The sequence below is a fragment of the Macaca mulatta genome, chromosome 12 (assembly GCF_049350105.2).
Source record: "Macaca mulatta isolate MMU2019108-1 chromosome 12, T2T-MMU8v2.0, whole genome shotgun sequence".
Classification (NCBI taxonomy): Eukaryota; Metazoa; Chordata; class Mammalia; order Primates; family Cercopithecidae; genus Macaca; species Macaca mulatta.
The window spans coordinates 134,951,967-134,978,563 of record NC_133417.1 but is presented as its reverse complement, the minus strand read 5'-3'; the positions used below and the strand labels follow the sequence as shown (position 1 = coordinate 134,978,563).

The 26,597-nt window shown below is 43.8% G+C and overlaps 1 protein-coding gene across 1 annotated transcript in view; it reads left to right on the top strand.

The window, feature by feature from the left end:
• Positions 1 to 1,553: 1,553 nt before the first annotated feature.
• Positions 1,554 to 26,597, top strand: part of DNER (delta/notch like EGF repeat containing) — a 363,927-nt gene continuing 338,883 nt past the window's right edge. The window contains exon 1 of the mRNA XM_015111281.3: positions 1,554 to 1,952. Within this exon, the coding sequence (XP_014966767.3) occupies positions 1,677 to 1,952 (276 nt within the window). The 5' untranslated portion in view covers positions 1,554 to 1,676. The remainder of the gene's footprint in view (positions 1,953 to 26,597) is intronic.

Below are 26,597 nucleotides of genomic sequence, written 5' to 3'. Positions count from 1 at the left end.
GAATGACGACACTAGTACCAGCAGAGGGTGCTGGAGTGGCACAAAATTAAGAATTTTCAAAAGGAAGAGGTCTTAGATTAAAAGACAGCAGGTGTGAGGAAAAATGTAATAACTGTTTGTATCCACTTGGAGGTCTGAATTCTCTGCTTGCAGATCTGTCTGGTGTTCAGTGATTTCCTGCGATGGCCACATGAATTTTAGGTATCTCTTAAAGCAGAAAAGTGGGACATTTGCTTCTGTGTTTGAACAGGACAGGGAGAAACCACGCAGTCTGCCTCCTGTTTCCACTGGAGGACTTTTAGCAGCCTCTGGCGTCTGTGACACCTACAGCATTAAGTTCACATGGAGTCCCTACTTTATTATTATTATTTTAAAAACAAAACAAGCTACTTTTGTGTTTACTAAAACAAAATTGGCCCAGATTGTCAATCCAGGGGAATCACATTTTCTTTTTTCATTTAGCCACCTTAAAAAGAAGGTAACAGGTACCTGGGAACCCACAGGTAGTAGAGATTGTGAAAGGTCAGGTGGAGGAGACAAGGCTGGCTGCGCTTTATTTAGCGGAGTGCAGCCTCCCTGGCGGTCGCAGCACCAGTCAGCCCAGCCAGGACGTGTAGAAGAGCCCCCTGAAGTAGGTCACCGCAAATGCTCCTTTTACACAGTCCCCTGTTGCGATTCCTTCCGCTAGCAGCGCCTCTGCCAACCTGGGCTTCTGAACTGTTCTTTCGGGTGTTCTGGACTGGGAGTCAATTGACCCACCGGATTCGAGTCCAGACTTTCTGGGCCTCAGTTTCCCCCTAGGTTCAACGACAGGGGTGGACAACCTGACACCGAGGCCTCTTCCCGCCCCGACACAGCGAGGCCAGACATTCCTTAGTGGCGCGGCAGGCCCCGCGCTCTGGAAAGGGCCGACGAGAAGGAGACAGCTCGGTCAGCACCAAGGACAAGGGCCCGGGGTCCGCCTGGCTGACGCGAGGTCACTTCCAGGCGAGCCCGACTGCTGAGCAAGCGTCGGGCGCAGGGTTCCCTGGCCGGGCGGGAGGGCTGGGGTTGCCGCGAGAAGCGCTGGGGGAAGGGGAGCAGTCCGGGGGGATGAGGCAAGGCCCGGCCCCGCGGCGGTCTTGCAGATTCTGCGCCAAGAGGCCAAGGGTGGCTGCTGCGAGCGCGTCGCCCCTCCCTTGGGGTGCCCTGCCGCCTCCCGCGCCCCGCCCAGCCCGGGCCTTGGGGCTCACCGGGTGCCTCTGGCTCTGGAGACCCCTCAAAGTCCCCCCTCCCGCACGCGTGGACCTCTCCAGCCCCTTTCCTGCCCCAGCATCGCCCGGCTCCCTGTACCAGGGCTTCTTCTGGACACACCCGTGACTTCGACTCACTCCTGGGGTACCGGGTCCCGCGTCGCCTTTCTGCAACCCCCGCCCCAACTCCCTGCGGGGAAAGAGGCCCCACTCCCCGGTGCTCCCGAGCCTGAGCTGCCGGGCGCCCCGCCCCCCGCTCGCCCCGCCCCGCCCCGCCCCGCAGGCCCCGCCCGCCGTTGCCCGGGGAACCGCGGATCCAGCAGCTGCAGGAGGCGCCCGGCCCCGCGGAGCAGCTCTAGCCGCCGCCGCCGCTCTCGCAGCTCTCGCCGCCACTGCCACCGTCACCGCGTCCTGGCTCCGGCTCCCGCGCCCTCCCGGCCGGCCATGCAGCCCCGCCGCGCCCAGGCGCCCGGTGCGCAGCTGCTGCCCGCGCTAGCCCTGCTGCTGCTGCTGCTCAGCGCGGGGCCCCGAGGCAGCTCCCTGGCCAGCCCGGTGCCAGCCGCGCCCCTATCCGCGCCCGGGCCATGCGCCGCGCAGCCCTGCCGGAACGGGGGCGTGTGCACCCCGCGCCCTGAGCCAGACCCGCAGAACCCTGCCCCCGCCGGCGAGCCTGGCTACAGCTGCACCTGCCCCGCCGGGATCTCCGGCGCCAACTGCCAGGTGAGTGTAAGCGGCGGGCGCGGTGTGGGGCGCTGGTCCGGGACCAGCAGTCTCTTCCCGCCGGCCCTGCTGCTGCTGCCGGACAGTGGGCACGCCTGACCCAGGCTTTCCCACTTCGGGAAGGCAATGGATCCAGTCTCTTGGCCCGCGTGGACGCGGACACCCGGGCCGACCCTGATTCCCTTACCCACCCTGGTTCCCGGGCGGGGCCAGCGGGGCTCTCGGGGTGTGCCGCTCCGGGGCTCGGCGCTCCTCGCGCGGGGCTCCAGACGCTCCGGTTGGCCACCGAGTGGCGCGCCCCTTCCGGCCGGGCCGAGCCGAGAACCACTCGAGCGGTGTCCACCTTGGCAGCGCGGAGAAGCCGGCTCCGAGCGTACCCGGCGAGGTGTTCAATGTCCAGGTGGTCCACGCTTCCCGTCCCGCTGGACCCTGTGTGTGTAAAGGGTGTGCAGTGTGCGAGTCAAGTGATGGTGGGCCCCGTGCCAGGTGGTGGGGCACTTTCTTCTCTTCCTCCGCCCTTGTGGACTGTGACAAGGCAGCCAGAGGACGAGGAGGGCAGCTGCCTCTCCTCGGCCTGCGACCAGCCCTCTCTAAGCTTAGGAGCAATGCTGGAACAGTCGGAGGCATTCGAGGGGCCATTGTACGTGGCGCTGGCAGGGCCGCCCTTCCTGCCGTACGCTCCACAGGGCGCACGCTTGGGGCTGGCAGCCGGGACGTGAGCAGGGCACCGGGAAGCCGCCAGAAAGCGTGGGGCGGTGCGAGGAATGGGACGATGGGATGTAGGTAGCAGCCGCCCGTGAATTTGGGGTTTCCAAGAGAATTTGGCAGAAAATAATATCTGGGGCTTTTACAAGTATGTTAAAGCTCGGTGAAACCTATTAACATCAATATTTTCAGTAGGCAATTTGGTAGGACTGTGTGTACAGGTAGAAAATCCCCAAACCTCTATTGCAGGGTAGGGCAAATAATGAATTCATCTGAAATGATTACTTTAAACCACATGAATATGGACGACATTTGGGATCAGATACTATCTTTCTTACATTTAGGGTGGAGGAGTTTGTTTCATATAAATTTGATAACAATGATTGAAGAGTTACTTTGAGAATGCTCGAATAGGTTCTTTCAGTGGGGAAAAAGGTTGCCCTTTCAATATGACACGTTTTACATTTTTTAGAGGTAAATGGGATTGAGAAGCTTGACCTTGACGGTCAGATTTTTTCGCATTTATCTAGAATCTTTTTATTTCCTTTAATAGCAAATTAGCAATTTGAATCTATCTTTTCAACATTGTGCTCTTCCTCTTTGTTTACTGGTTTCAATAAGCTTAGTTCCTTGAAGGGAGGTGATGAGGAGGAGGAAGAATTTGTGTGATGTGAGCATCAGGAGTAGGTTTGGGACATGATAGCTTCTTGGAGGAAATGCCTGTTGGAGCCATTCTAACCGTTCGAACAAAATCTTGCTTTTGCAAAAGTGAAAATAACTGCAAATCAAAAACCAGGGAATGGACTCATGCTAATTTTCCCTGTGGATTGATGATTTATATGACTTTTCCTGAAGAAATGATTGTCTGAGTGTGTCCATTAAACTGCTGTTATATTTACATGTCTGAATTTTATCCTTCAAAGAAATAATTGATTTGGACCTAGGGTTTAGTGGGAATGGATGGGAGAAGGTAGGTTAGAGTGCACATCGATTTTCATGAGAAGAAAGACTGGACACTGGGAATTTAACACAACTCTGAGATGGTTTTTGGTGACTCTAAAAATAGATATAAGATATCTTCAAGAAAAAGAGCTCTTTGGTGCTCCCTAAAGATGACTAACAGAGAAACATAAATATTTTGATTTGTCCTAAGCAGTGACTTGGTATATAATATAATTCATTCAGAAGAGTCATGAACTAATACATAACATTGCAGAACCAACTGGTTAAAAACAGATTCGGGTTTCTTTTGTAGCTCCCATTTGATGTAGACTTAGCTATGTGAACACCACCCATCTGAGCAGAAGCAATAGGGCATGCCCTGGCAGGCGAGTTGAAAAGAGCGCTGAAGTTACTGTAATCCTCATAGGAAAGCTTAGTGAACTTGGAACTTGATTGGACTTGGTTACCCAGAAAAGCTTACTGAGATGATTCAGGGCCTTATAATCCATAAAAATGGATTCCTGACGATTTTAATTTAATCGTTCATGATCTCGGAGTAAGACTTGAGACTCATTTTTCATGGGAACGGCAAAGAACACAAAAGACAATTTCAAAAGAGAAGTTAAACCTGGGGTGGTGGGGAGGGGAGGGGAGAGAGGGAGAGAGAAACTACATATACTCAATTACAGATAAGGAAAATGGATCTTAGCCACTGCAGACGATGTGGTTGCTGAAATAGAACCTCGTGCTCACTGGATAAATTGGAAATGGAATTTTACCTGGGTGTGAAGAGGATCTTTTAAACAGAGCATCACTCCTCCTCCTCCAAAGACAATAGTGTTAGCAATGGTAACATTAGAACCTAACCTTGAAGTTTCTTTTTGTGTGTGGAGAAATTTTAAGAAAATCATAAACTACAAATTGGGATTAAAATGGCTGTCTTTAGGCTTTTTTTTTTTAAAAAAGGCTGTCTTTAGCTTTTCTGTGGTTGGCTGATTGAGTTTGCATAAGTCAATGGGTCCAGGACATGCTTCTTTTGTCACCTGAGTCACGGGGACTCATAGGATTTGGGAATTGTAGGACGTGTGGGTTTGAAGTCAAGCTGAAGTTAAAATTGCTGGGTCTTATTTCCTCATCTTTAACGATGGGATCTATGGGATCTACCTCATAGGATTCCTCATGAAGACTGATTCCATTCCTTGATGTTTGTTTGCAGCTGACAGCTTTAAAGCCTCCCTCTTCCTCTTCCTCTTTTATTCCACATCCAAACAAGCTGATAAGAAAGCCCAGGGGTTCCCTCCTTTGGTGCTGGCGGGAGGCTGAACCATGCAAACTCCTGCCCTGTGCCATCCCAGCCCCAACCCCAAAGTGCAGCAAAACCCACAAGCCAGTCTCCTTTCCCTGCACTCAGAAGCCATTTGAACCCATTTGGGAGCTGCCTGCTCTCCCCAGAGAGCCCCATTATGTCAGCAGTAAACCTTTTTATATCGTGTGTGTGCGCGCGCGCACGTGCGCGTGTGTGCGCCATTTTCAGTCTCAGGGTCCACACCAAATTTTGGGTGGGTGTCCATCCTGTCTCTGTGGGATGTTCAAACTAAGGTTCTGAGAAGGATTAAATTAATTAAGTGCTGTTAAATCACTGAGCACCTGTGACATTTCTATAAATGTCACCTCTTCCCTTTCTTTTTAAACTTTCTGCACATATTTCAAATGCTCATTACCTTAACTAGATAGAACAAGTATCATCATCTCTTTTAGTCAAATGTAGGAAATGAAGCTCATTTTGAATGAGTGACTAATCCAAAGTCACATTTTGATACTGCCCTGAAAGGCCTCTAACACATGCAGACATCTTAAATCATGAGAAATTCAGCTGATCTTAAAACTGTATATGAAAATCTAATTTGTAGATAGATAATGATGATGATGGTAGCTCACCCTCCTTTTAAGCACTTGCCACATGCCAGCACTGTTCCAGCGACTTTGCAGATATAACTTGCTGATCCTTGCAATGTCCTATGAGCTGGGTACTGTCCCCACCCCTATTTTATAGATGAAGTGCAGAAAAGTGAAGTGACTGTCCCAATGTTGCACTGCTAGTAAGTATGAGAACTGGAATTTGAGCCAGCCAGGCTGGCTTGATATGGGGCTATAGAATCTAAAGAGTGCCTAGATGAAAATCCAGCCCTGGACCTGTCATAGTTACAATAGGGAGCAAGAGCTGTAACCTCCTTGAGTTTTATCAGTAAAAAGGGGATGAAGTAATTTCCGAGTCCAGTCTTGCTCTAAGTGAGCTTGTACAAAGTGTGCTCAGCTGGAATAAAAAGGCAGAGAGGTGATAAAGGCACAGATTCTCCTTATGCCACATGTTAACCAGGAACCTTCACCGTAGAGTTAGAATTCTGGGTCCTAGCTGAAGTTCTTTTTACCATGGTGGCAAGCAAATGGACACTACATAAAAAAATATTTCCGATAGGTTTGAAAAAACTTCAACTGATTAGAAATGGAGGCTGCTCTTGCTTGTTCTGATTCATTTGGGGAAGCAGGCAGGTATCAGAGGTGGCAGTGGCTGGGCCAATTTTTCTTTTGTGGTGAGTGGTACAGAAACTCCTTCTATTAGGCTGTCCATCAAAGAAGGGGCTATTTAAATTTGTATTACTTTGTTTTGTAAAGCTTATTTTATTTTCATAAAATAATTCTTTGCCTAATATTCAAGCAGTCAGATACCTGTTTGTGTTTTCATTACATGTTCCCTTAGGATCTTATCCTTCAGGATTATAATAACAATATGTTAATTTCTGCACTTGGAGTAAAATGGGGACAGGTATGGCTGCTTTTCATATAAGTTAATTTTACTTATTAAACTGATTTTATAATCCTTTCTTCTGATTAACCATGCTAACTTAAAGCAATGGTCTGCTTCAGAGGAACCTATTTTTGATTGAGGTTTGCTAACAAACAGAAACAAAAGAATTTCTAGTTCTTTGCACTGCATCGGTCTTTGTTACTGGACTTTACACACACACAGACACACCCACACACAAACACACACAAACTCACATTGTAGTATGTACAAAATGTTGAATAGTAGCTGAGATGTAAAGAGACGTTGCTTCTTTCTCTGGCTTTTCTATGAACTTCTTGTGACCTTGGGATAATTATCGAACATCCTTGAACCTCAATGTTCATATCTCTAAAATGGACTAACAATGCTTATCTTATTTTCTTTATAGAAATGATGTAACTCACAAATAAGAATGTAGTAAAGTTCTTTTTAAAAGTGTAAAGAAGTATGCAAGAATGAAGTTTAAAACATTTTGAAAAAAGGTAACATGTTGTGCAAATAAAAGATATGCTAAGCAAAGGATTGTATTTTTCCCCATATAAAATGATTATATTAGTTTATTCAGTGTGTTTGATTGTCCTTCTTCAACGAACAGACATAGCTTTTTCTCTCTACTAGGAAGAATTATGTTATGACATGTTTTGAAAATGAAAATTTAATTGTATTAAGCTTTTTATAAATGTGTACTTTTTATTCTGAAATAAATGATTTCTTAGAAAATTCTCAGTGACTTGAAGTTTTCTTTTGAAATGAAAGAACAAAAATTTGTCAAAATTTCTGTAAGAATTTTAAGAAAAGCAGGAAACTTGATGTTTTCTTGGTGTCATTAAAGCAGAATGATTTGCCTATTTTGTGCATTGCATTCTTGCTGCATTCTTAGGAGGCATCACTCTTCTCGGCTTGGCCACCTCACAAAAACGTATTCCTGTCTTTAGCTTCTTTGCTTAAGCTTCTCATGTGATATGGTACCATCAAAAAATGGTTTTGTTTATGTGCTCATTTGATAAGCATCAAACAAGAAAGAAAATCTAGTCTGAAGTTGAAGGGTGTTGGAGTCAGAAAGCTGAATGCCGGGGTTGTATTTTTAGCTATCCTTATCAATTCAGTAGGCAGCTGTGGTCAGAGCTGCTTAACCCAGGGGCAGTGACTGCAGAATCCTGCCGCCACCAAACAGAAAACTCGACAATGTGGCAAAGCTTTGCAGACAGAATTTCTTTATATTTACCCCTTCCTCTGATTCCCCCACATTAGTGCTCAACCCTGGCAGTGTATTAAACTGATCTGGCAGCTTGAACAAAAATGAGTGGGGCCTATGGTTCCCCTGTCCCCCAGATTCTGATTTAATTGGCCTAGGGTGGGGCCTGGCACTGGTAATTTTTAAATGCTCCCCAGGTGATGGATGAATAGGGTTGAGAAGCTCCTGCTGGACTCATCATCTTCCTTCATAGCCTGCTCAGCATATAGCATGTGGCAGAGAAAAATGACAGTTGCACCTGCTCTTGGTCACTCCTGCTTGAAGGACAACCAGGTTCACAGCCTGGAAACTCCTGGTCCACACCCTCCTCAAATGGTATAGATTTTGTATCTCAAAGTGAACTTAGAATGGAAGGGGTCCAAGCGTGGGAGTCAGGCCTGGGTTAGAATCTGGCTCTCAGTGTCCTTGGGTAAGTGACTCCTTTCTCTGAGGCTTGGTTTTATCATCTGTGAAAATGGGATCCTGGTGCCAACCTTGAAAGTTGCTGTGGCTTCGAAGTGTCTAGCCCAGTGCCTGCCTGGCCCATCAGAGAGACACAGGATAAAAGGTGCTCACTTTTGTTAATTCCTACTCTGTTCTTCTCACCCAGTAAGTGCAAAGAACAATAAGAAAACAGTGAGGAGAGCATGAGCTGACAGTCTACACTGCTAGGGAATCACTACTTGTTTCTTATTTGAACACACGAACCTACCTTCAGTCAAGAATCATGATGTGCATCTTAGAGCAGTTGTCTTTAAGAGGAAGGGCTCTCAGGATCTCCGCTCCCTCCTCCCCCAGTTGCATGGGAACCCAGCACTGGGACTACATGCAGTAGGCTCTACATAATACTGTTGAATAAATGACAGGTGTAGTGGGGTGCAGCTGTGGGCACCAGAAGGGCCCTGGGCCTTGTGGGGTAGATCCAGGGCATGTGAGGAGGGACTGTGTTCAGGAGGAAAGCACGTGAAGACATTTAATCTGTTTAATCATTTCCCCTTGTGCCAGGTCTGTCCTGGGAAGTGCAGAATATTTTTCAATAAATCCTTTGCAGTAGCCCTAGCTTTTGATATTTCTAATAAAGCTTTCTTTTAACAATACTTTTCTGTGGCCAAGTGCTGTGGTTCATGCCTATAATCCCAGCACTTTAGGAGACTGAGGCAGGTGGATCACCTGAGGTCAGGAGTTCGAGACCAGCCTGGCCAACATGGTGAAACCACATTTCTACTAAAAATACAAAAATAAAATAAAATAAAATAAAATAAAATAAAATAAAATAAAATGAAAATTAGCCAACCGTGGTGGCACATGCTTGTAGTCTCAACTACTTGAGAGGCTGAGGCAGGAGAATCACTTGAACTCTGAAGGCGGAGGTTGCAGTGAGCCAAGATCGCATCACTGCACTCCAGCCTGGGCTGAAGCGAGACTCTGTCTCGGGGGGAAGAAAAAAACAAAACAAAAAAAACACCTTTTCTGATGAACTATAAATCAAGGGTGGCCAAAGCACAGTCCTCATCCCCATTCTTTCTACCAACTAAGAATGGTTTTAACATTTTTAAGTGGTTGAATAAAAATCAAAACTAAACTAATATCTGGGCCGGGTATGGCGGCTTACACCTGTAATCCCAGCACTTTGGGAGGCCAAGGTGGGAGGATCGCTCGAGTCCAGGAGTTCAAGAGTAGCCTGGGCAACATAGTGAAACCTTGCCTCTATATAAAAAAGTCTCATATTGCATGAAAGTTATATGAAATCCAGATTTCAGTGTCCAAGGATGAGGTTGTTTTGAACACAGCCACACACGTTTGTGTAAGTGTTGTCTGTGGCTGCTGACATGTTCCAGTGGTAGAGGGGAGGCGTTGCAAGAGACAGCAGGGCTCATAAAGCTGAAAATATTTATTTATTTATTGAGATGGAATCTCACTGTGTCACCCAGGCCGGAGTCCAGTGGTGTGATCTCGGCTCACTGCTGCCTCCGCCTCTCAGGTTCAAGCAATTCCTGTGCCTCAGCCTCCCGAGTAGCTGAAGTTACAGGTGTGTGCCACCACATTCGGCTAATTTTTTTTTTTTTTGTATTTTTACTAGAGATGAGGTTTTGCCATGTTGGCCAGGCTAGTCTTGAACTCCTGTGCTCAAGTGATGCACCCATCTCGGCCTCCCAGTGTGTTGGAATGACAGGTGTGAGCCACTGTGCCCGGCCCCAAAATATTTATTATAAGGCCCTTGATAAAGGAAGAAGTTGGCTGACCCTCTCCTAAGTATTTCTGTAAACATTGGTGGAAAGAGTTTATTTTTTCATTTTTATTTGACTTATCCCAAAGCTCCTCTCCCTTCTCCCTTTTCCTCTTCTTCTCTTCCATCCCTCTTTTTTTTTTTTTTTTGAGACTGAGTCTGGCTCTGTCTCCCAGGCTGGAGTGCAGTGGCCGGATCTCAGCTCACTAGCTCACTGCAAGCTCCGCCTCCCAGGTTTACGCCATTCTCCTGCCTCAGCCTCCCGAGTAGCTGGGACCACAGGCGCCCGCCACTTCGCCCGGCTAGTTTTTTTTTTGTATTTTTTAGTAGAGATGGGGTTTCACCGTGTTAGCCAGGATGGTCTCGATCTCCTGACCTCGTGATCCGCCCTCCCAAAGTGCTGGGATTACAGGCTTCCCAAAGCACTTTTGGAGTCTCGGCCTCCCAAAGTGCTGGGATTACAGGCTTGAGCCACCGCGCCCGGCCTTCCATCCCTCTTGATGGCTACCTCTAGCCCAGGCTCTAGGTAGGGCCCTGGGACTGGCAGAAAGAGTGCAGTCATTGTCTTCAAATTGCTTACATCTATAGAGTCTTCCTGGATGGATCTGAACTTTTCCTTTTATATCAGCCCTTGGCCAACATGTCTGGACACCATAGTTATAGTTTATTTCCAGGGAAGTGTGTGAGGCAGGGAAAAGAAATACTAACTGGAGGGGTTTGGGGTGTGGGTGAGCATCTTGACTGAGTTACTACAGGCTTATTAGCTTTCCTAAACCCTGTTTCCTCAATCGCTGACAGGATGGTTGGAAAGATGAAAGTGAATAATAAGGTCTCTGGCACAGAACTGGCCCTCTATAAACACAAACTGCTATTTTGATAAAAGTGAATATGAGTCCCCATCTTATGGCTAAGGAAACCTACCCGGGGTCCTATAGCTTGGTGACAGAGTTGGGGATCTGAGTCCAGGCATGGTGGCTTCGAGTACGGGGTTATTGCTCTTACCGTACTGCTGTGCCTCAGACTGCTCCATTGTTTTTGACTTTCAAAGGGAGCACCAGAGGGAAAAGGGAACCAGAGGCTTGCGGTTCCATTCTGGCAGTTTTAGTTTCTGTATGGAGGCTTTGGGTTTGTGTAACGTTATTTCTTTCTTCAAGAGAAAAGAAAAGGCGTAGGGCTTTTGGAAAACAGGATTTGAGAAATGAAATCACTGTACTTGAAAGAAAGGCGCTTGGAAATAGAAACGTGTCTGCTGTCTTTTGCTCATAGTCCCTGACAGCAAGCAGGTCCTTTAGAATTTCAACACTGGTACTTATCTGGTCCTTGGAGTTGATGTAAAGGAGCATTTGTAATTACGTTTTGGGTTTCAGAGGCAGATTGAAACTCCTTTATGGGAGACAGTCTGTGGTGGAAGAAATCACAAGAGAAGAAAAGTATCTAGTCCTTCTTTTCCATGAGACGGCTGAAGCACAGAGTCTGTAGCAGTGGGCTGGTGGAGGCTGAGTGGAGGTCGGCTGAATTACCATTACTCGTAGTATCCCACCGCATTGAAGTCAGATTTCTGCAATATGTCATTTGGAGCAAAATCTTGTGGTTAATTTTCAAGCACAATAGAATGTATTAGGATAGGACAAAAAGTTAAATATGTCCTAGGTATGTTACTTTAGAATGGGAAAATGCAGTACAGGAACAATGAAAAGAACACCAAAATCTTTAACTTCAAATTGACTAGCTCTATTGCTTCTCCCATGAAGGATTCCCAGACTCTTTTCATTTTATGACTGTTTTTAAAATTAAGGTATAATTTACATACAGTAGAATTCACTCTTCTTGGCATTCATTTCTATGCATTTTGACATACAGGTGTGTAACACCACCACAATCATCCCTATACATTTCCTCATGCCCCGTTGTAGTAAACCTCTCCCCAGCCCCAGTCCCTGTCAGCCACTGGTCTGATTTCCATCACTATAGTTTTGCATTTTCTAGAACGTCATACGTGTGCATTTTCCACTGAACATAACGCTTTTGAAATTGATCCATGTGGTTTCATGAATCAATTGCTTGTTTCTTATTATTGCTGAATAGTATCCATTGTATGGCTAGACGACAATTTGTCCTTTCACTAACTGATGACATTTGGTTTGTTTCCAGTGTTTGGTGATTATGAATAAAGTTTCTGTAAGTGTTCACATACAGGTCTTTAAGTGGACATGTTTTCATTTCTCTTGAGTAAATAACTAGGATTTCCTGGGATTGCTGGGTCATGTGGTAAGTGTGCGTTAAACTTTAGAAGATGCTGCCGAAGTGTTTTCCAGAAGAGGTGTACCATTGCATTCCCATCAGCAATAAATGAGGGTTCCAGTTGCTTGCATCCTTGTCAGTTCTTGGTATATCATTAGTGATTTAGGTTTTAGCTATTCTAATAAGTGTGCAGTGGTATCACATTGTGGTTTTAATTTGCATTTTTATAATGATTAATGATGTTGAACATCTTTTCATATGCTATTTGCTATCCATGCCTCTTTGATGAAATGTCTATCCAAATGAGTTCTGAGGTTGTTTTTCCATATTTCCGATTCAAATTCAAATCCCTTACTTGATACGTGATTTGCAAATATTTTTCTCCCTATGTGTGGCTTCTCCTTTTCCTTCTTTTTTCTTTTTTTCTTTTTCTTTCTCTCTTTGTCTTTTCTTTTCTTTTCTTTCTTTCTTTTTTTTTTTGAGACAGGGTCTCACTCTGTCACCCAGGCTGGAGTGCAGTGGTGCAATCTCGTGATCTCGGTTCCTTGCTACCTCTGCCTGCCAGGCTCAAGCAATCCTCCCACCTCAAACTCCTGAGTAGCTGGGACTACAGGCATGTGCCACCACACTCAACCAATTTTTTTAATTTTTAATAGAGATCGGGTTTCACCATGTTGCCCAGGCTGGTCTCAAATTCCTGGGTTCAAGCAATCTGCCCACCTCGGCCTCTCAAAGTGCTAGGACTACATGTGTCAGCCACTGTGCCTAGCCCTTCCTTTTCTTAACAAGGTCTTTCAAAGGACAGATTTTAAAGACCAATGAAGTCTAATTGGTCAATTTTTTCTTTTATGGTTTGTAGTTTTTGTGTTCTATCTGAGAGATCTTTGCCTAACCCAAGGCCACAAAAATCTCCTCCTGTTTTGTCAAGTATCATTTAAGGTTTGACATTAAGGTCTTTGACCCATTTTAAGATAGTCTCTTTATATGTGGTGCAACGTATGGGTAGTTTTTGTGTGTGTGTGTGTGTTTTTTTTTTGCTTACGAATGTCTAATAGTTTCAGAAACATTTGTTGAAAAGACTGTCTATCTCCACTGAATTATTTTGGTACCTTTGTTTAAAATCATTTGACCAAACATGTGTGGGTCTATTTCTGGACTCTTTATTTTATTACATTTATGTCTCTTTTTGCCAATTCTGCACTGTCTTGAGACTACTGTAGTTATAGTAAGTCCTAAAATCAGGTTGAGTCCTGTAAATATGTTCACCACCTGCCAAATTATTTTGGCTACTCTAGAGCCTTTGGAACTTGCTTTTTAGAATAGCATAGGTGTGGAGCTAGAGAAATGCAGTTCTCCCAGGCGCATATTGAGATGACGAGAATCCTCCAAAACAGGGTAAAATTTTACACTGAGGTAGAACCAGGATTCTTAACCTGGGATCTGTGGATGGTTTCAAGGGTGTGTGGACACTCACATACTCTTTTTTTTTTTTTTTAAATCATCATCATCATCATTATTTTTGGTGACAGGGTCTTACTCTGTTGCCCAGGCTGGAGTGCAGTGACATGATCATGGTTCACTGCAGCCTCAACCTCTATGGCTCAAGTGATCCTCCTGCCTCAGCCTCTTGAGTAGCTGGGATGGTAGTCATGCACCACCATGCTCGGCTAATTTTTAAATAGTTTCGTAGAGGCAAGGTTTCACCATGTTGCCCAGGCTGTTCTCGAACTCCTGGGCTCAAGTGATCCTCCCACCTTGACCTCCCAAAGTGCTGGGATTACAGGCATGAGCCACTGTGCCAAGCCCATCGTCATTTATTTATTTATTGCTAACATGAATTCAAACAAGTATGCAGTTTACCAGAACAGAGCAGGAAATCAAGGCATGATTGCCATCATCAAATCTTAATCTTCAGAGAACATTTCCATGATGTTGGCCTGAAGACACTCAGATTCTATCAGTTTTTCCAGGGTTCCATGTTTAAGTATTGCAGCTCCTTTCAAGTTTTCCTGAAGTCATTATTTGGATCTTTCCAATAAGGCTTTTCTCCTACTTGGCAGTATATGAATGCACATTCTTCCCGAACATGCCTCAGCCCCTCTCTACAACTGGTTTGGCCCACATGCCATTGGAGCTGTATCTGTTACCTCCGATGTCCTTGGAACTGGCAAAGAAGGCCAAAATGGTCATGTGATTTTGCTGTTTCATAGTCTGGTTGAACTCCTCAAAGTCCAACATGCTCGCCTCCTCATAGCTGGCCATCCGTGGACTGCGGGAGGAGTCTGTGGGTCCAACCATTGTGGGGCGGGACTCACGTGGGGCCCACATACCTTGAGATGCCAAATTTTGTATGTAGATATTCTCCTGGGGAATGACTCAAAAGTTTCAAAAGATTCTTTAAGACCTTCCCTACCTGTAAAAGAACCACTGGAATGGAGGAAGAAGCAGCTGGTTGAATACATGGGACTTCTGAGCATGGACTAAGGCATAGACCAGGAGCTAGCCTGGGACCTCGAAGTACCCCAAAGTAGGATGCTCAGGCACAATACAGATGCACAGTTAAATTGGAATTTCAGATAAACAATGAACATTCTTTTTTGTATAAGTGTGTCCCAAATATTGTACATCATTTATCTGAAATTCAAATTTAAGTGGGAATCTTGTATTTTTAATTAGCTAAATATGGCAACCTTTCCCCAAAGGCCTAATTCCTGCTCCAATTCCCAGCTTTTTTTTGAAAAGTTTGTCAATAGCACTTTAAATTCTTGTCAAATAATTATAGAAGGAAAATTTTGCTAATTTTATATATTTCAAATATGAAATCAGCTCATAGTTTTGCATCTTCATGGTCCTTTTAAGGATAACCGTCCAACTGCTAAGGCATTATAATCCCGTGGAAATGTGTAAAAGTCCTGTTGGTAACCTTCCCTTCCCTCTCCTGCCAATCTCATCCCTCTGCATTAATCGCGGTTTCCATTTTGCTGTGTAGTTTTACATTTTCTTCTTGGTATGTATAAGCGTATGTGAAGCCTATGTAAATTCTTTTATATGCATGCAAACTATTTTATATAAAAACTAACTCAACCTATACATAATGTTCTGCAACATTTTCCTTAATCTATTTTGAGCATCTTACCGTATCTTAAAACAGAAAGCAGACCTATTCTTTTCAATGGTTGACTAGTATTCCGTTGTGTGATTATTTACATATTCAGTCCTTACTAAAGCACATTGTTTCCAGTTTTTAAATAATGTTGCAAAAAATTAGCTGAGCATGGCGGCACACACCTATAATCCCAGCTACTTGGGAAGCTGAGGCGGGAGAATCGCTTGAACCTGGGAGGCAGAGATTGCAGTAAGCTGAGATCATGCCACTGCACTCCAACCTGGATGACAGAGTGAGATGCTGTCTCAAAAAAAAAAAAAAAAAAAAAGTTGCACTGACCCCTGTAACACGCACACACACACACACACACACACACACACACACACACACATATATAATGACATATATTTACATACATTAAGCATTCTAATAAATACTGCTAAGTTGCTATCCGAAAAGGTTGGAGAATTTTGCAAATTTACTAACAGCATATGAGAATGTCTACTAGCCCCCATTTTGTGTGTGTGTCAGCTGATAGGTAAAACATGATATTTAATTGATTTTCTTTGTGTTAAAAAATTATGAACGTCCCTCATTCATTATGAATGAATTATAATTTTTTAATGAATTGCTGACTTTTTAAATGAATTGCCTGTTCTTATTTTTGTCTAATTTTCTTTTGGGTTGTACTTTTTCCCCCCACTGATTTGTAATGGCTCATTGTTAATGAAGGAAATTAAATTAGCCCTTTGTCCTTTGTGTTGTAAATCTCTTTTTTCTGTGTATCATTTTTCGTTTGACTTTGCTTATTCTCATTGTCTTGCTCTTCAGAAGCTTACAATCTTTGGTTCTTACTTAGCCAAATTCATCAATGGGGAAGCTGATAAAGTTTAATTAGAAGTCTATGCTTTATCCTGTTACCATGCTGTATAATATGTTGAGAATTAGCAGATTCAAGTCAAGAATTTGCTTTTGAAAAATTCTATTTTGTCCAAGATTTGTATCGATAAGGTTGATTCTATTATCTCTTTAGAATGTACAATTAAAACTGGGCGTAGTGACTCATGCTTGTAATCCCAAGCACTTTGGGAAGCTGGGACAGGCGGATTGCTTGAGCCTAGGAGTTTGAGATCAGCCTAGGCAACATGGCAAAACCCCATCTCTACTAAAAATACAAAAATTAGCCGGGTTTGGCAGTGCACGCCTATAGTCCCAGCTACTTGGGAGGCTGAGGTGGGAGAATCGCTTGAACCCAGGAGGAGGAGGTTGCAGTGAGCTGAAATCCAGCCATTGCATTCCAGCCTAAGTGACAGAGCAAGAGCTTGTCTCAAAAAAAAAAAAAAGTGCAATTAAATATAACTTCAATTTATGCCTATTTTAAGAAGGGTTGGCATAGATTTTCTAAATCATATTTAAATATTTTTAATTTTTCTTGACTTATTATTGAGGCTCGAACACTGCAACCATTTTATCAAGATTCCTTCTTTGTTTTTTTTTTTAAAAAGAACTACTCAGCACACTTTTAATAATTGTCATGTGTTCCTCAGTATTTTATTAAAATAAGTTAATTTTAATGGCATTATTGGATAATAGAGTATTTCTTAGAAGTTCTTGACGGTGTAGTGGTCTGATTTCAAACAATGTTCTTCATCCAGGCTTGAGCAGAAAGACTTGGACTAATATTCAGTAAAATGCAAATTTCCCTTATGCTTTACTCTCCATATTGTATTTTTAGCTCCTTTCCCCTTGAGAACAGCCTTATTTCTCCTGACCAGGAGTTTTTGTGACCCTCTATCTTCACTTTTACTCTTTAAAATTGGCCATTGGTCTTTTTGGTTGTGCAAAAGGGAATTCTTTTATTTCTGTAGAAAAGCCCCATAATGAGAGAGATAATAGGAAAAACAGAGAAATGAGAACTAATATTAGTGTTTCTATGAGGCCCCAAATAAACCTTTAGCTGGAGAGAAGTGAATTCCATATTATTATTATTTTTCTATTTTACCAAGGGAGAGTAGGATGTGGGAGGGTAGAAATTTTGGAGCTACACACTGACTAAAGGGGAAGTCAGCTTTCTTTTGTCTCCTAAGGAAAATAAATTGTTATCATAATGTTCAAATTCAACAGTGTGATGCCAAAAACTGATGCTGACACCTTTTTAAAAATCCCAAGTCAATTTTATGCAAGGTTTTTCTTGCTTCCTTTGCTTTCAGTGGACCCTACAGATGTTTTATATGCTCAGAAGAGCACGTAAATGCAAGTAGAGCCTGTGGGAATTTAGGCAAAGTCAAGAGCTTTTTCTCCTAACGTAGATCTTTCCTGGTAGTATGTGAGTATGCTTTTGATTGTTTTCTTCCTTCTCCTGTATATTTGGAAAAATGATTGACTCGCAAATGTTGTCCAGGAAATAGAGACCAGCAGGGTACAAGGCTGTTGACAGAAGCCATTCAGTTAATCTCCTTGCCTCACTTTGCCCTTCCACTTTTTTTCTTTTATTGTTTTCTTTTAGAGACAGAGTCTCGCTCCGTCACCCAGGCTGGAGTGCAGTGGCAGTGGTGCAATCACAGCTTACTGCAACCTTAAACTCCCGGGCTCAAGCCATCCTCCCACCTCAGTCTCCCGAGTAGCTGGGACTACGGGCACGTGCCATCATACTTGGCTAATTTATTTTTTATTTTTGTAGAGACGGTGGTCCTTCTAGGTTGCCCAGGCCTCTATGTCGCTGGTCTTGAACTCCTGGTCCCAAGCAGTCCCCCTGCCTTGGCCTCCCAAAGTGTTAGGATTACAGGCGTGAACCAGTGTGCCCAGCCCTGCTCTTCTACTTCTACATGCGTGCCTTGAAAACTCCTTCCTCAGTTGGAGGCAGGTCTTTCCCAGAAAAGGGAGTCTATTTCCTGTTAGGGCTCACCTGTACACCTGCTTCCTTCATGGGTTCTTCTCATGCAGGGCTGCTTGCCTCTTGGTGTAAACTCCTAATGAGAAACCTGGGCAGAAGCATGCTTCCCGGGGGAGTTCTTGTATTCTATTCTTAGGCCTCTGACCACAGTCCTTTAGAAAGACACTTCCTCAAAAAATTAGCCGGGCGCGGTGGCGGGCGCCTGTGGTCCCAGCTACTTGGGAGGCGGAGGCAGGAGAATGGCGTGAACCTGGGAGGCGGAGCTTGCAGTGAGCCGAGATCGCACCACTGCACTCCAGCCTGGGCGACAGAGTGAGACAAGACGCTTCCTGCATAGAAAGGAACATCAGTGAAGTTTGTCTGTATTGAAGTAGACAGATAATAAAGAGTCTTGAAACGTCTTCTGGTTTCTTATCCCATATCGCCGATTCTCTGTATCATAAACCATCCCGGGTATATCTGTGGAATCTGTTTTGTCTTAAAACATTTTATTGAAGTAAAGGTCACATAATATGAAAGTCACCATTTTAAAGGGAACATTTTAGAGGCATTTCGTATGTTCATAATCTAGTTCCAAAACGTGTTTGCGTTTGCCATCCCCAAAGGAAACACTGTATCCGTGAAACGGTTACTCCCCATTCCTCCCTCCTCCCAGTCACTGGCAACCACCAATCTGCATTCTGTCTCTGTGGATTTACTTATTCTTCATATTTCATAGAAATGGAATAATCCACTATGTGACTCTTCGTGTCTGGCATCTTTCGCTTAATATAATGTTTTTGAGATTCATCCACGTTGCAGCATTTATCCATACTTCACTGCTTTTTTATGGCTGAATACTATTTCACTGTTCATATATAACCACATTTTGTTTATCCATTCATCTATTGATGGACATTTGAGTTGTTCCCACCCTTTGGCTATTGTGAATAGTGCTGCTATGAACGTGCCTGTACAAGTGTGTGTTTGAGTCTCGGTCTTTAATTCTTTTGGGTATATACTTAAGAGTGGAATGACTGGGTTATATGGTAATTCCATATTTAAATCTTTGAGGAACTATCAGATGGTTTTCCATCTGTGTTATCTTCTTACACAACCTGAGCCCCAGGATCCCCCCTGAATGGTTACTTGCAGCCTCTCCTTGCATACCAGACTGATGTCTTCTTGCTACTGTCGTTACCTGGGTGACAGCATCCCAGAAGCTCCATTCCAGCCCTGATTTGAGGTCCCAGCTCCCCGGAACACTCTGCTGGCTCAAATCCCTGGTCTCTTCATGTAAGGCTCAGCCTCCTGTGCTTCCCTCCCAAGAAAGCCTGTGAATTGGGAAGCTTTTGTTCTCTGACTCAGCCTAGGCCATGAATGCTGCCCCTCCACTCCAGTAAGTCATGCCTCATGCTAACTCCTGTGGTCTGCTGAGCTCCTTTGGGAGAAGCAGAGAGCTTGCTGGGGCACTTGAGCCACTGGGAATAAGTGGCCCTAGATGTCATTCGTCCAATTGCCTCATTCCACTGAAGAGGAAACTGAGGCCAGAAAGTTGAAAAAATAATTATGCAAGGCCCTCAAGATTATATGCAGCAGCACAGGGTTTGAGAAAGGTCTTTGGTAGTTGGCCAGTTTCCTTCTCCTAGGACCTGGCACCCCTCAGGCACATTCAATACGTCATGCAGAGAAACAGAGCCTCCCCATCAGTCATCATGGGTTGTAATACTATCCCAGTCAACTAGTTTGTTAAGGAACTAGCTCATGTGGGTTGACCTAGAGCACTTATGTTGCTGTTTTTTTAATGAGCTCAGTATACATGAGAAATCTGAGTGGGCTGGGAGTGGGACCCCCTGTGCTTGATGAGCCAAAGCAGGGCTAAAAGACTGTGGATCACTTGTTGCTCAGCAACCACTGCCAGGAGACTTGGTTTCCATAACCCAAGCCTTGTTAATTTCCCAGGGATTAGGATTTGGGCAGTGAGGTTTAGTAATGAGGTTTAGAAAGGAGTGCAAACTGGGCGTTTTGTCGGCTCAATTTGGCTCCTAATGCACAGATCTCTCCCATCCTCAGCAAACGAACAAACAAACAAACCAATCTCCATCAGGGAACAGTTCTGCCAACTCTGGACAGTTTGAGGCCCAGAGAAGCTCATAAACAATTTTATCCTCAGGTCGAGGTCTCAGCATGACCCTCCGCTTACTATCCATCCTCCGTTCCCAGAACTTGGGGTCTTCCAGGCCCGCCCTACTCACAGTCTGACACTAATGAGTTTGACTTTATGGAATATTGGGGAAGAGGTAGAGTTCTTTGTTTTTCAATGCAATCTGGAACTCACTCTTCCACTGGTCATTTCTGAGTACTGATTACAACAGCAATGCATTTCATAAATGTTTAGAGTAGGGAGGGATTCTAGAAATTGTATTGGCCAGTTGACTAATTCTGCAGAAGAAAATGAAGGTGAAAGAGATGACTGTCTGAGTCAGGATTAGACTTTGCTGACTGTCCACCCAGGGCTCTCTCCACCAAAGCATTTATGTCCAGACATTCCAAACATTGAAGACCATCCTGTGGGGGCAGGCATGAGTAGGGACTTATAATAAATATATTCTTAATGGACATTCAGATTCGAGTTAAATGTTCAGTTACTTACATGAAGGGCTACGTGCTAGGTTCCTTTCCCTGTATTATGTGCTTTAATCCTCATGTTTCTTTGGAGGAGGCATTTCCCCCACTTGATAGATGATGAGACTATATATTAGTCCATTCTCATGCTGCTAATAAAGACATACCTGAGACTGAGTAATTTATAAAGGAAAGATGTTTAGTTGACACCCATTTCAGCATGGCTGGGGAGGCCTCAGGAAGTTTACAATCATGGTGAAAGGGGAAGCAAACATGTCCTTCTTCACATGGTAGCATCAAGGAGAAGTACTGAGCAAAAGGGGGAAAAGCCCCTTATAAAACCATCAGATCTTGTGAGAACTCACTCACTATCATGAAAACAGCAGCATGGGGGTCCCTCCCACAACATGTGGTGATTATGGTAACTACAATTCAAGATGAGATTTAGGTGGGGGCCCAGCCAAACCATATCATTCCACCCCAGCCCCTCCCAAATCTCGTGTCCTCACATTCAAAACACAATCATGCCTTCCCAAGAGTCCCCATAAATCTTAACTAATTCCAGCTTTAACCCAAAAGTCCAAGTCCAAAGTCTCATCTGAGACAAGGCAAGTTCCTTCTGCCTATGAGCCTGTAAAATCAAAAGCAAGTTAGTTACTTCTTAGATACAATGGGGGTACAGGCATTGGGTAAATACACCTGTTCCAAATGGGAGAAATTGACCAAAACAAAGGGGCTACAGGTCCCATCCAAGTCTAAAATCCAATAGGGCAATCATTAAACCTTAAAGTTCCAAAATGATCTCCTTTGACTCTAGGTCTCAAATCCAGGTCTTGCTGATGCAAGAGGTGGGCTTCCACGGCTTGGGCAGCTCTGACCCTGTGGCTTTGCAGGGTATGGCCCCTGCTTCCGTCTGCTTTCACAGGTTGTCATTGAGTCTCTGTGGTTTTTCCAGGCACATGGTACAAGCTGTTAGTGGGTCTACCATTCTGGGGTCTGGAGGACAGTGACTGTCTTCTCACAGCTCCACTAGGAAGCTCCCCAGTGGGGACTCTGTGCAGGGGCTCTGACCCCACATTTCCCTTCTGCACTGCCCTAGCAGAAGTTCTCCATGAGGGCACTGCCCCTGCAGCAAACTTCTGCCTGGACATCCAGGCATTTCCATACATCCTCTGAAATGTAGGTGGAGGTTCCCAAACCTCAATTCTTTAATTCTGTGCACCCACAGGCTCAACACCACATGTAAGCCACCAAGGCTTGGGGCTTGCACCCTCTGAAGCAATGACCTGAGCTGTATATCTGCCCCTTTTAGCCATGGCTGGAGCTAAAGCAGCTGGGACACAAGGCACCATGTCCCAAGGCTGAAAAGAGCAGGGTGGCCCTGGATCTGGCCCACAAAACCATTTTTCCCTCCTAGGCCTCCAGGCCTGTGATAGGAGGGGCTGCTGTGAAGGTCTCTGACATGCCCTGGAGACATTTTTCCCATTGTTTTGGTGATTAACATTTGGCTCCTTGTTACTTATGCAAATTTCTGCAGCAGGCTTGAATATCTCCCTAGAAAATTGGTTTTTCTTTTCTATTGAATCATAAGGCTGCAAATTTTCTAAACTGTTATGCTCTGCTTCCTCTTGAACCCTTTGCTGCTTAGAAATTTCTTTCTCCAGATACACTGAATCATCTCTCTCAGGTTCAAAGTTCCTCAGATCTCTGGGGCAGGGGCAAAATGCTGCCAGTCACTTTGCATAGCAAGAGTGACCTTTACTCCAGTTTCTGACAAGTTCCCCATCTCCTTCTGAGACCACCTTAGCCTGGACTTCATTGTCCATGTCACTATTAGCATTTTAGTCAAAGCCACTCAACAAGTCCCTAGGGAGTTCCAAACTTACCCACATTTTTCTGTCTTCTTCTGAGCCCTCCAAATGGTTCCAACCTCTGCCTGTTACCCAGTTCCAAAGTTGCTTTCACATTTTTGGGTATCTCTACAGCAGCACCCCACTCTCTCTGGTACCAATTTACTATATTAGTCTAATACAGTCTTCACTGCTAATAAAGACATACCTGAGATTGAGTAATTTATAAAGGAAAGAGGTTTAATTAGCTCACAGTTTTGCAGGGCTGGAGAGGGCTCAGGAAACTTACAATCATGATGGAAGGGGAAGCAAATGTGTCCTTCTTCACATGGTGGCATCAAGGAGGAATGCCAAGCAGAAGGGGGAAAAGTCGGAAAAGTCACTCGTAAAACCATCAGAACTTGTGAGAAGTCACTCACTATCATGAGAACAGCAATATGGGGGTAACTGCCCCCATGATTCAGTTACTTCCCATTGGGTCCCTCCCACGACATGTGGGGATTATGGGAACTACAATTCAAGATGAGATTTGGGTGGGGACACAGCCAAACCATATCTGACTGGAATGCACAGAGGTTCTTGGTGACTTGCCCAAGACATATAGCAGTGCATTGTCTACAAATGCGGGGCTTTCTTATATTTTTTATATTCTAAAATATAAATTATACATATTATATTACATATAATTATTTCTTATAACAGCTATCTGCTCATACTTACATAAGAAAAATACTTTATACAAAATGCTGATCAAAATACTCAAATACATTCCATTCAGTTTAAAACTACGTGGAATGAATTGAAATGGTGGAATATATATACATATATATATTGATATATATATTTTTGTTATACTTTAAGTTCTAGGGTACATGTGCACAACATGCAGGTTTGTTACATATGTATACATGTGCCATGTTGGTGTGCCACACCCATTAACTCATCATTTACATTAGGTATATCTCCTAATGCTATCCCTCCTCCCTCACCCCACCCCACAACAGGCTTTTGTGTGTCATATTCCCCATCCTGTGTCCAAGTGTTCTCATTGTTCAATTCCCACCTATGAGTGAGCACATGCAGTGTTTGGTTTTCTGTCCTTGCGATAGTTTGCTCAGAATGATGGTTTCCAGCTTCATCCATGTCCCTACAAAGGACACGAACTCATCCTTTCTTATGTCTGCATAGTATTCCATGGTATATATATGCTGCATTTTCTTAATCCAGTCTATCACTGATGGACATTTGGGTTGGTTCCAAGTCTTTGCTATTGTGAATAGTGCCACAGTAAACATATGTGTGCATGTGTCTTTATAGCAGCATGACTTATAATCCTTTGGGTATATACCCAGTAATGGGATGGCTGGGTCAAATGGTATTTCTAGTTCGAGATCCTTGAGGAATCGCCACACTCTCTTCCAAAATGACTGAACTAGTTTACAGTCCCACCAACAGTGTAAAAGTGTTCCTATTTCTCCACATCCTCTCCAGCAGCTGTTGTTTCCTGACTTTTTAATGATTGCCATTCTAACTGGTGTGAGATGGTATCTCATTGTGGTTTTGATTTGCATTTCTCTGATGGCCAGTGATGATGAACATTGTTTCATGTGTCTGTTGGCTGCATACATGTCTTCTTTAGAGAAGTGTCTGTTCATATCCTTTGCCCACTTTTTGATGGGGTTGTTTGTTTTTTTCTTGTAAATTTGATTGAGTTGTCTGTAGATTCTGGATATTAGCCCTTTGTCAGATGAGTAGATTGCCAAAATTTTCCCCCATTCTGTAGGTTGCCTGTTCACTCTGATGTTAGTTTCTTTTGCTGAACAGAAGCTCTTTAGTTTAATTAGATCCTACTTGTCAACTTTGGCTTTTGTTGCCATTGCTTTTGGTGTTTTAGACATGAAGTCCTTGCCCATGCCTATGGCCTGAAGGTTATTGCCTAGGTTTTCTTCTAGGGTTTTTATGGTTTTAGATCTAACATTTATGTCTCTAATCCATCTTGAATTAATTTTCGGGTAAGGTGTAAGGAAGGGATCCAATTTCAGCTTTCTACATATGGCTAGCCAATTTTCCCAGCACCATTTATTAAATAGGGAATCCTTTCCCCATTTCTTGTTTTTGTCAGGTTTGTCAAAGATCAGATGGCTGTAGATGTGTGGTATTATTTCTGAGGGCTCTGTTCTGTTCCATTGGTCTATATCTCTGTTTTGGTACCAGTACCATGCTGTTTTGGTTACTGTAGCCTTGTAGTATAGTTTGAAGTCAGGTAGCATGATGCCTCCAGCTTTGCTCTTTTTGCTTAGGATTGTCTTGGCAATGTGGGCTGTTTTTTGGTTCCATATGAACTTTTAAGTAGTTTTTTCTAATTCTGTGAAGAAAGTCATTGGTAGCTTGATGGGGATGGCATTGAATCTCTAAATTACCTTGGGCAGTATGGCCATTTTCCTATCCATGAGCATGGTATGTTCTTCCATTTGTTTGTGTCCTCTTTTATTTCACTGAGCAGTGGTTTGTAGTTCTCCTTGAAGAGATCCTTTACATCTGTTGAAAGTTGGATTCCTAGGTATTTTATTCTCTTTGAAGCTATTGTGAATGGGAGTTCATTCATGATTTGGCTCTCTGTTTGTCTGTTACTGGTGTATAAGAATGCTTTTGATTTTTGCACATTGATTTTGTATCCTGAGACTTTGCTGAAGTTGCTTATCAGCTTAGGAAGATTTTGGGCTGAGACAATGGGGTTTTCTAAATATACAATCATGTCATCTGCAAACAGGGACAATTTGACTTCTTCTTTTCCTAACTGAATACCCTTGATTTCTTTCTCTTGCCTGATTGCCCTAGCCAGAACTTCCACCACTATGTTGAATAGGAGTGGTGAGAGAGGGCATCCCTGTCTTGTTTTAGTGATTTTCTTAATCCTGAGTTCTAGTTTGATTGCACTGTGGTCTGAGAGACAGTTTGTTATAATTTCTGTTCTTTTACATTTGCTGAGGAGTGCTTTACTTTCAACTATGTGGTCAATTTTGGAGTAAGTGTGATGTGGTGCTGAGAAGAATGTATATTCTGTTGATTTGGGGTGGAGAGTTCTGTAGATATTTATTAGGTCTGCTTGGTGCAGAGCTGAGTTCAATTCCTGGATATCCTTGTTAACTTTCTGTCTCGTTGCTCTGTCTAATGTTGACTGTGGGGTGTTGAAGACTCCCATTATTATTGTGTGGGAGTCTAAGTGTAAGTCTCTAAGGACTTGCTTTATGAATCTGGGTGCTCCTATATTGGGTACATATATATTTAGGATAGTTAGCTCTTCTTGTTGAATTGATCCCTTTACCATTATGTAATGGCCTTCTTTGTCCTTTTGATCTTTGTTGCCTTAAAGTCTATTTTATCAGAGACTAGGATTGCAACCCCTGCCTTTTTTTGTTTTCCATTTGCTTGGTAGATGTTCCTCCATCCCTTTATTTTGAGCCTATGTGTGTCTCTGCACGTGAGATGGGTCTCCTGAATACAGCACACTGATGGGTCTTGACTCTTTATCCAATTTGCCAGTCTGTGTCTTTTAATTGGAGCATTTAGCCCATTTACATTTAAGGTTAATATTGTTATGCGTGAATTTGATCCTGTCATTATGATGTTAGCTGGTTATTTTGCTTGTTAGTTGATGCAGTTTCTTTCTAGCATTGATGATCTTTACATTTTGGCATGTTTCTGCAGTGGCTGGTACCAGTTGTTCCTTTCTATGTTTAGTGCTTCCTTCAGGAGCTCTTGTAGGGCAGGCCTGGTGGTGACAAAATCTCTCAACATTTGCTTGTATGTAAAGGATTTTATTTTTCCTTCACTTATGAAGCTTAGTTTGGCTGGGTATGAAATTATGCATTGAAAATTATTTTCTTTAAGATTGTTGAATATTGGCCCCCACTCTCTTGTGGCTTGTAGAGTTTCTGCCAAGAGATCTGCTGTTAGTCTGATATGCTTCCCTTTGTGGGTAACCCGACCTTTCTCTC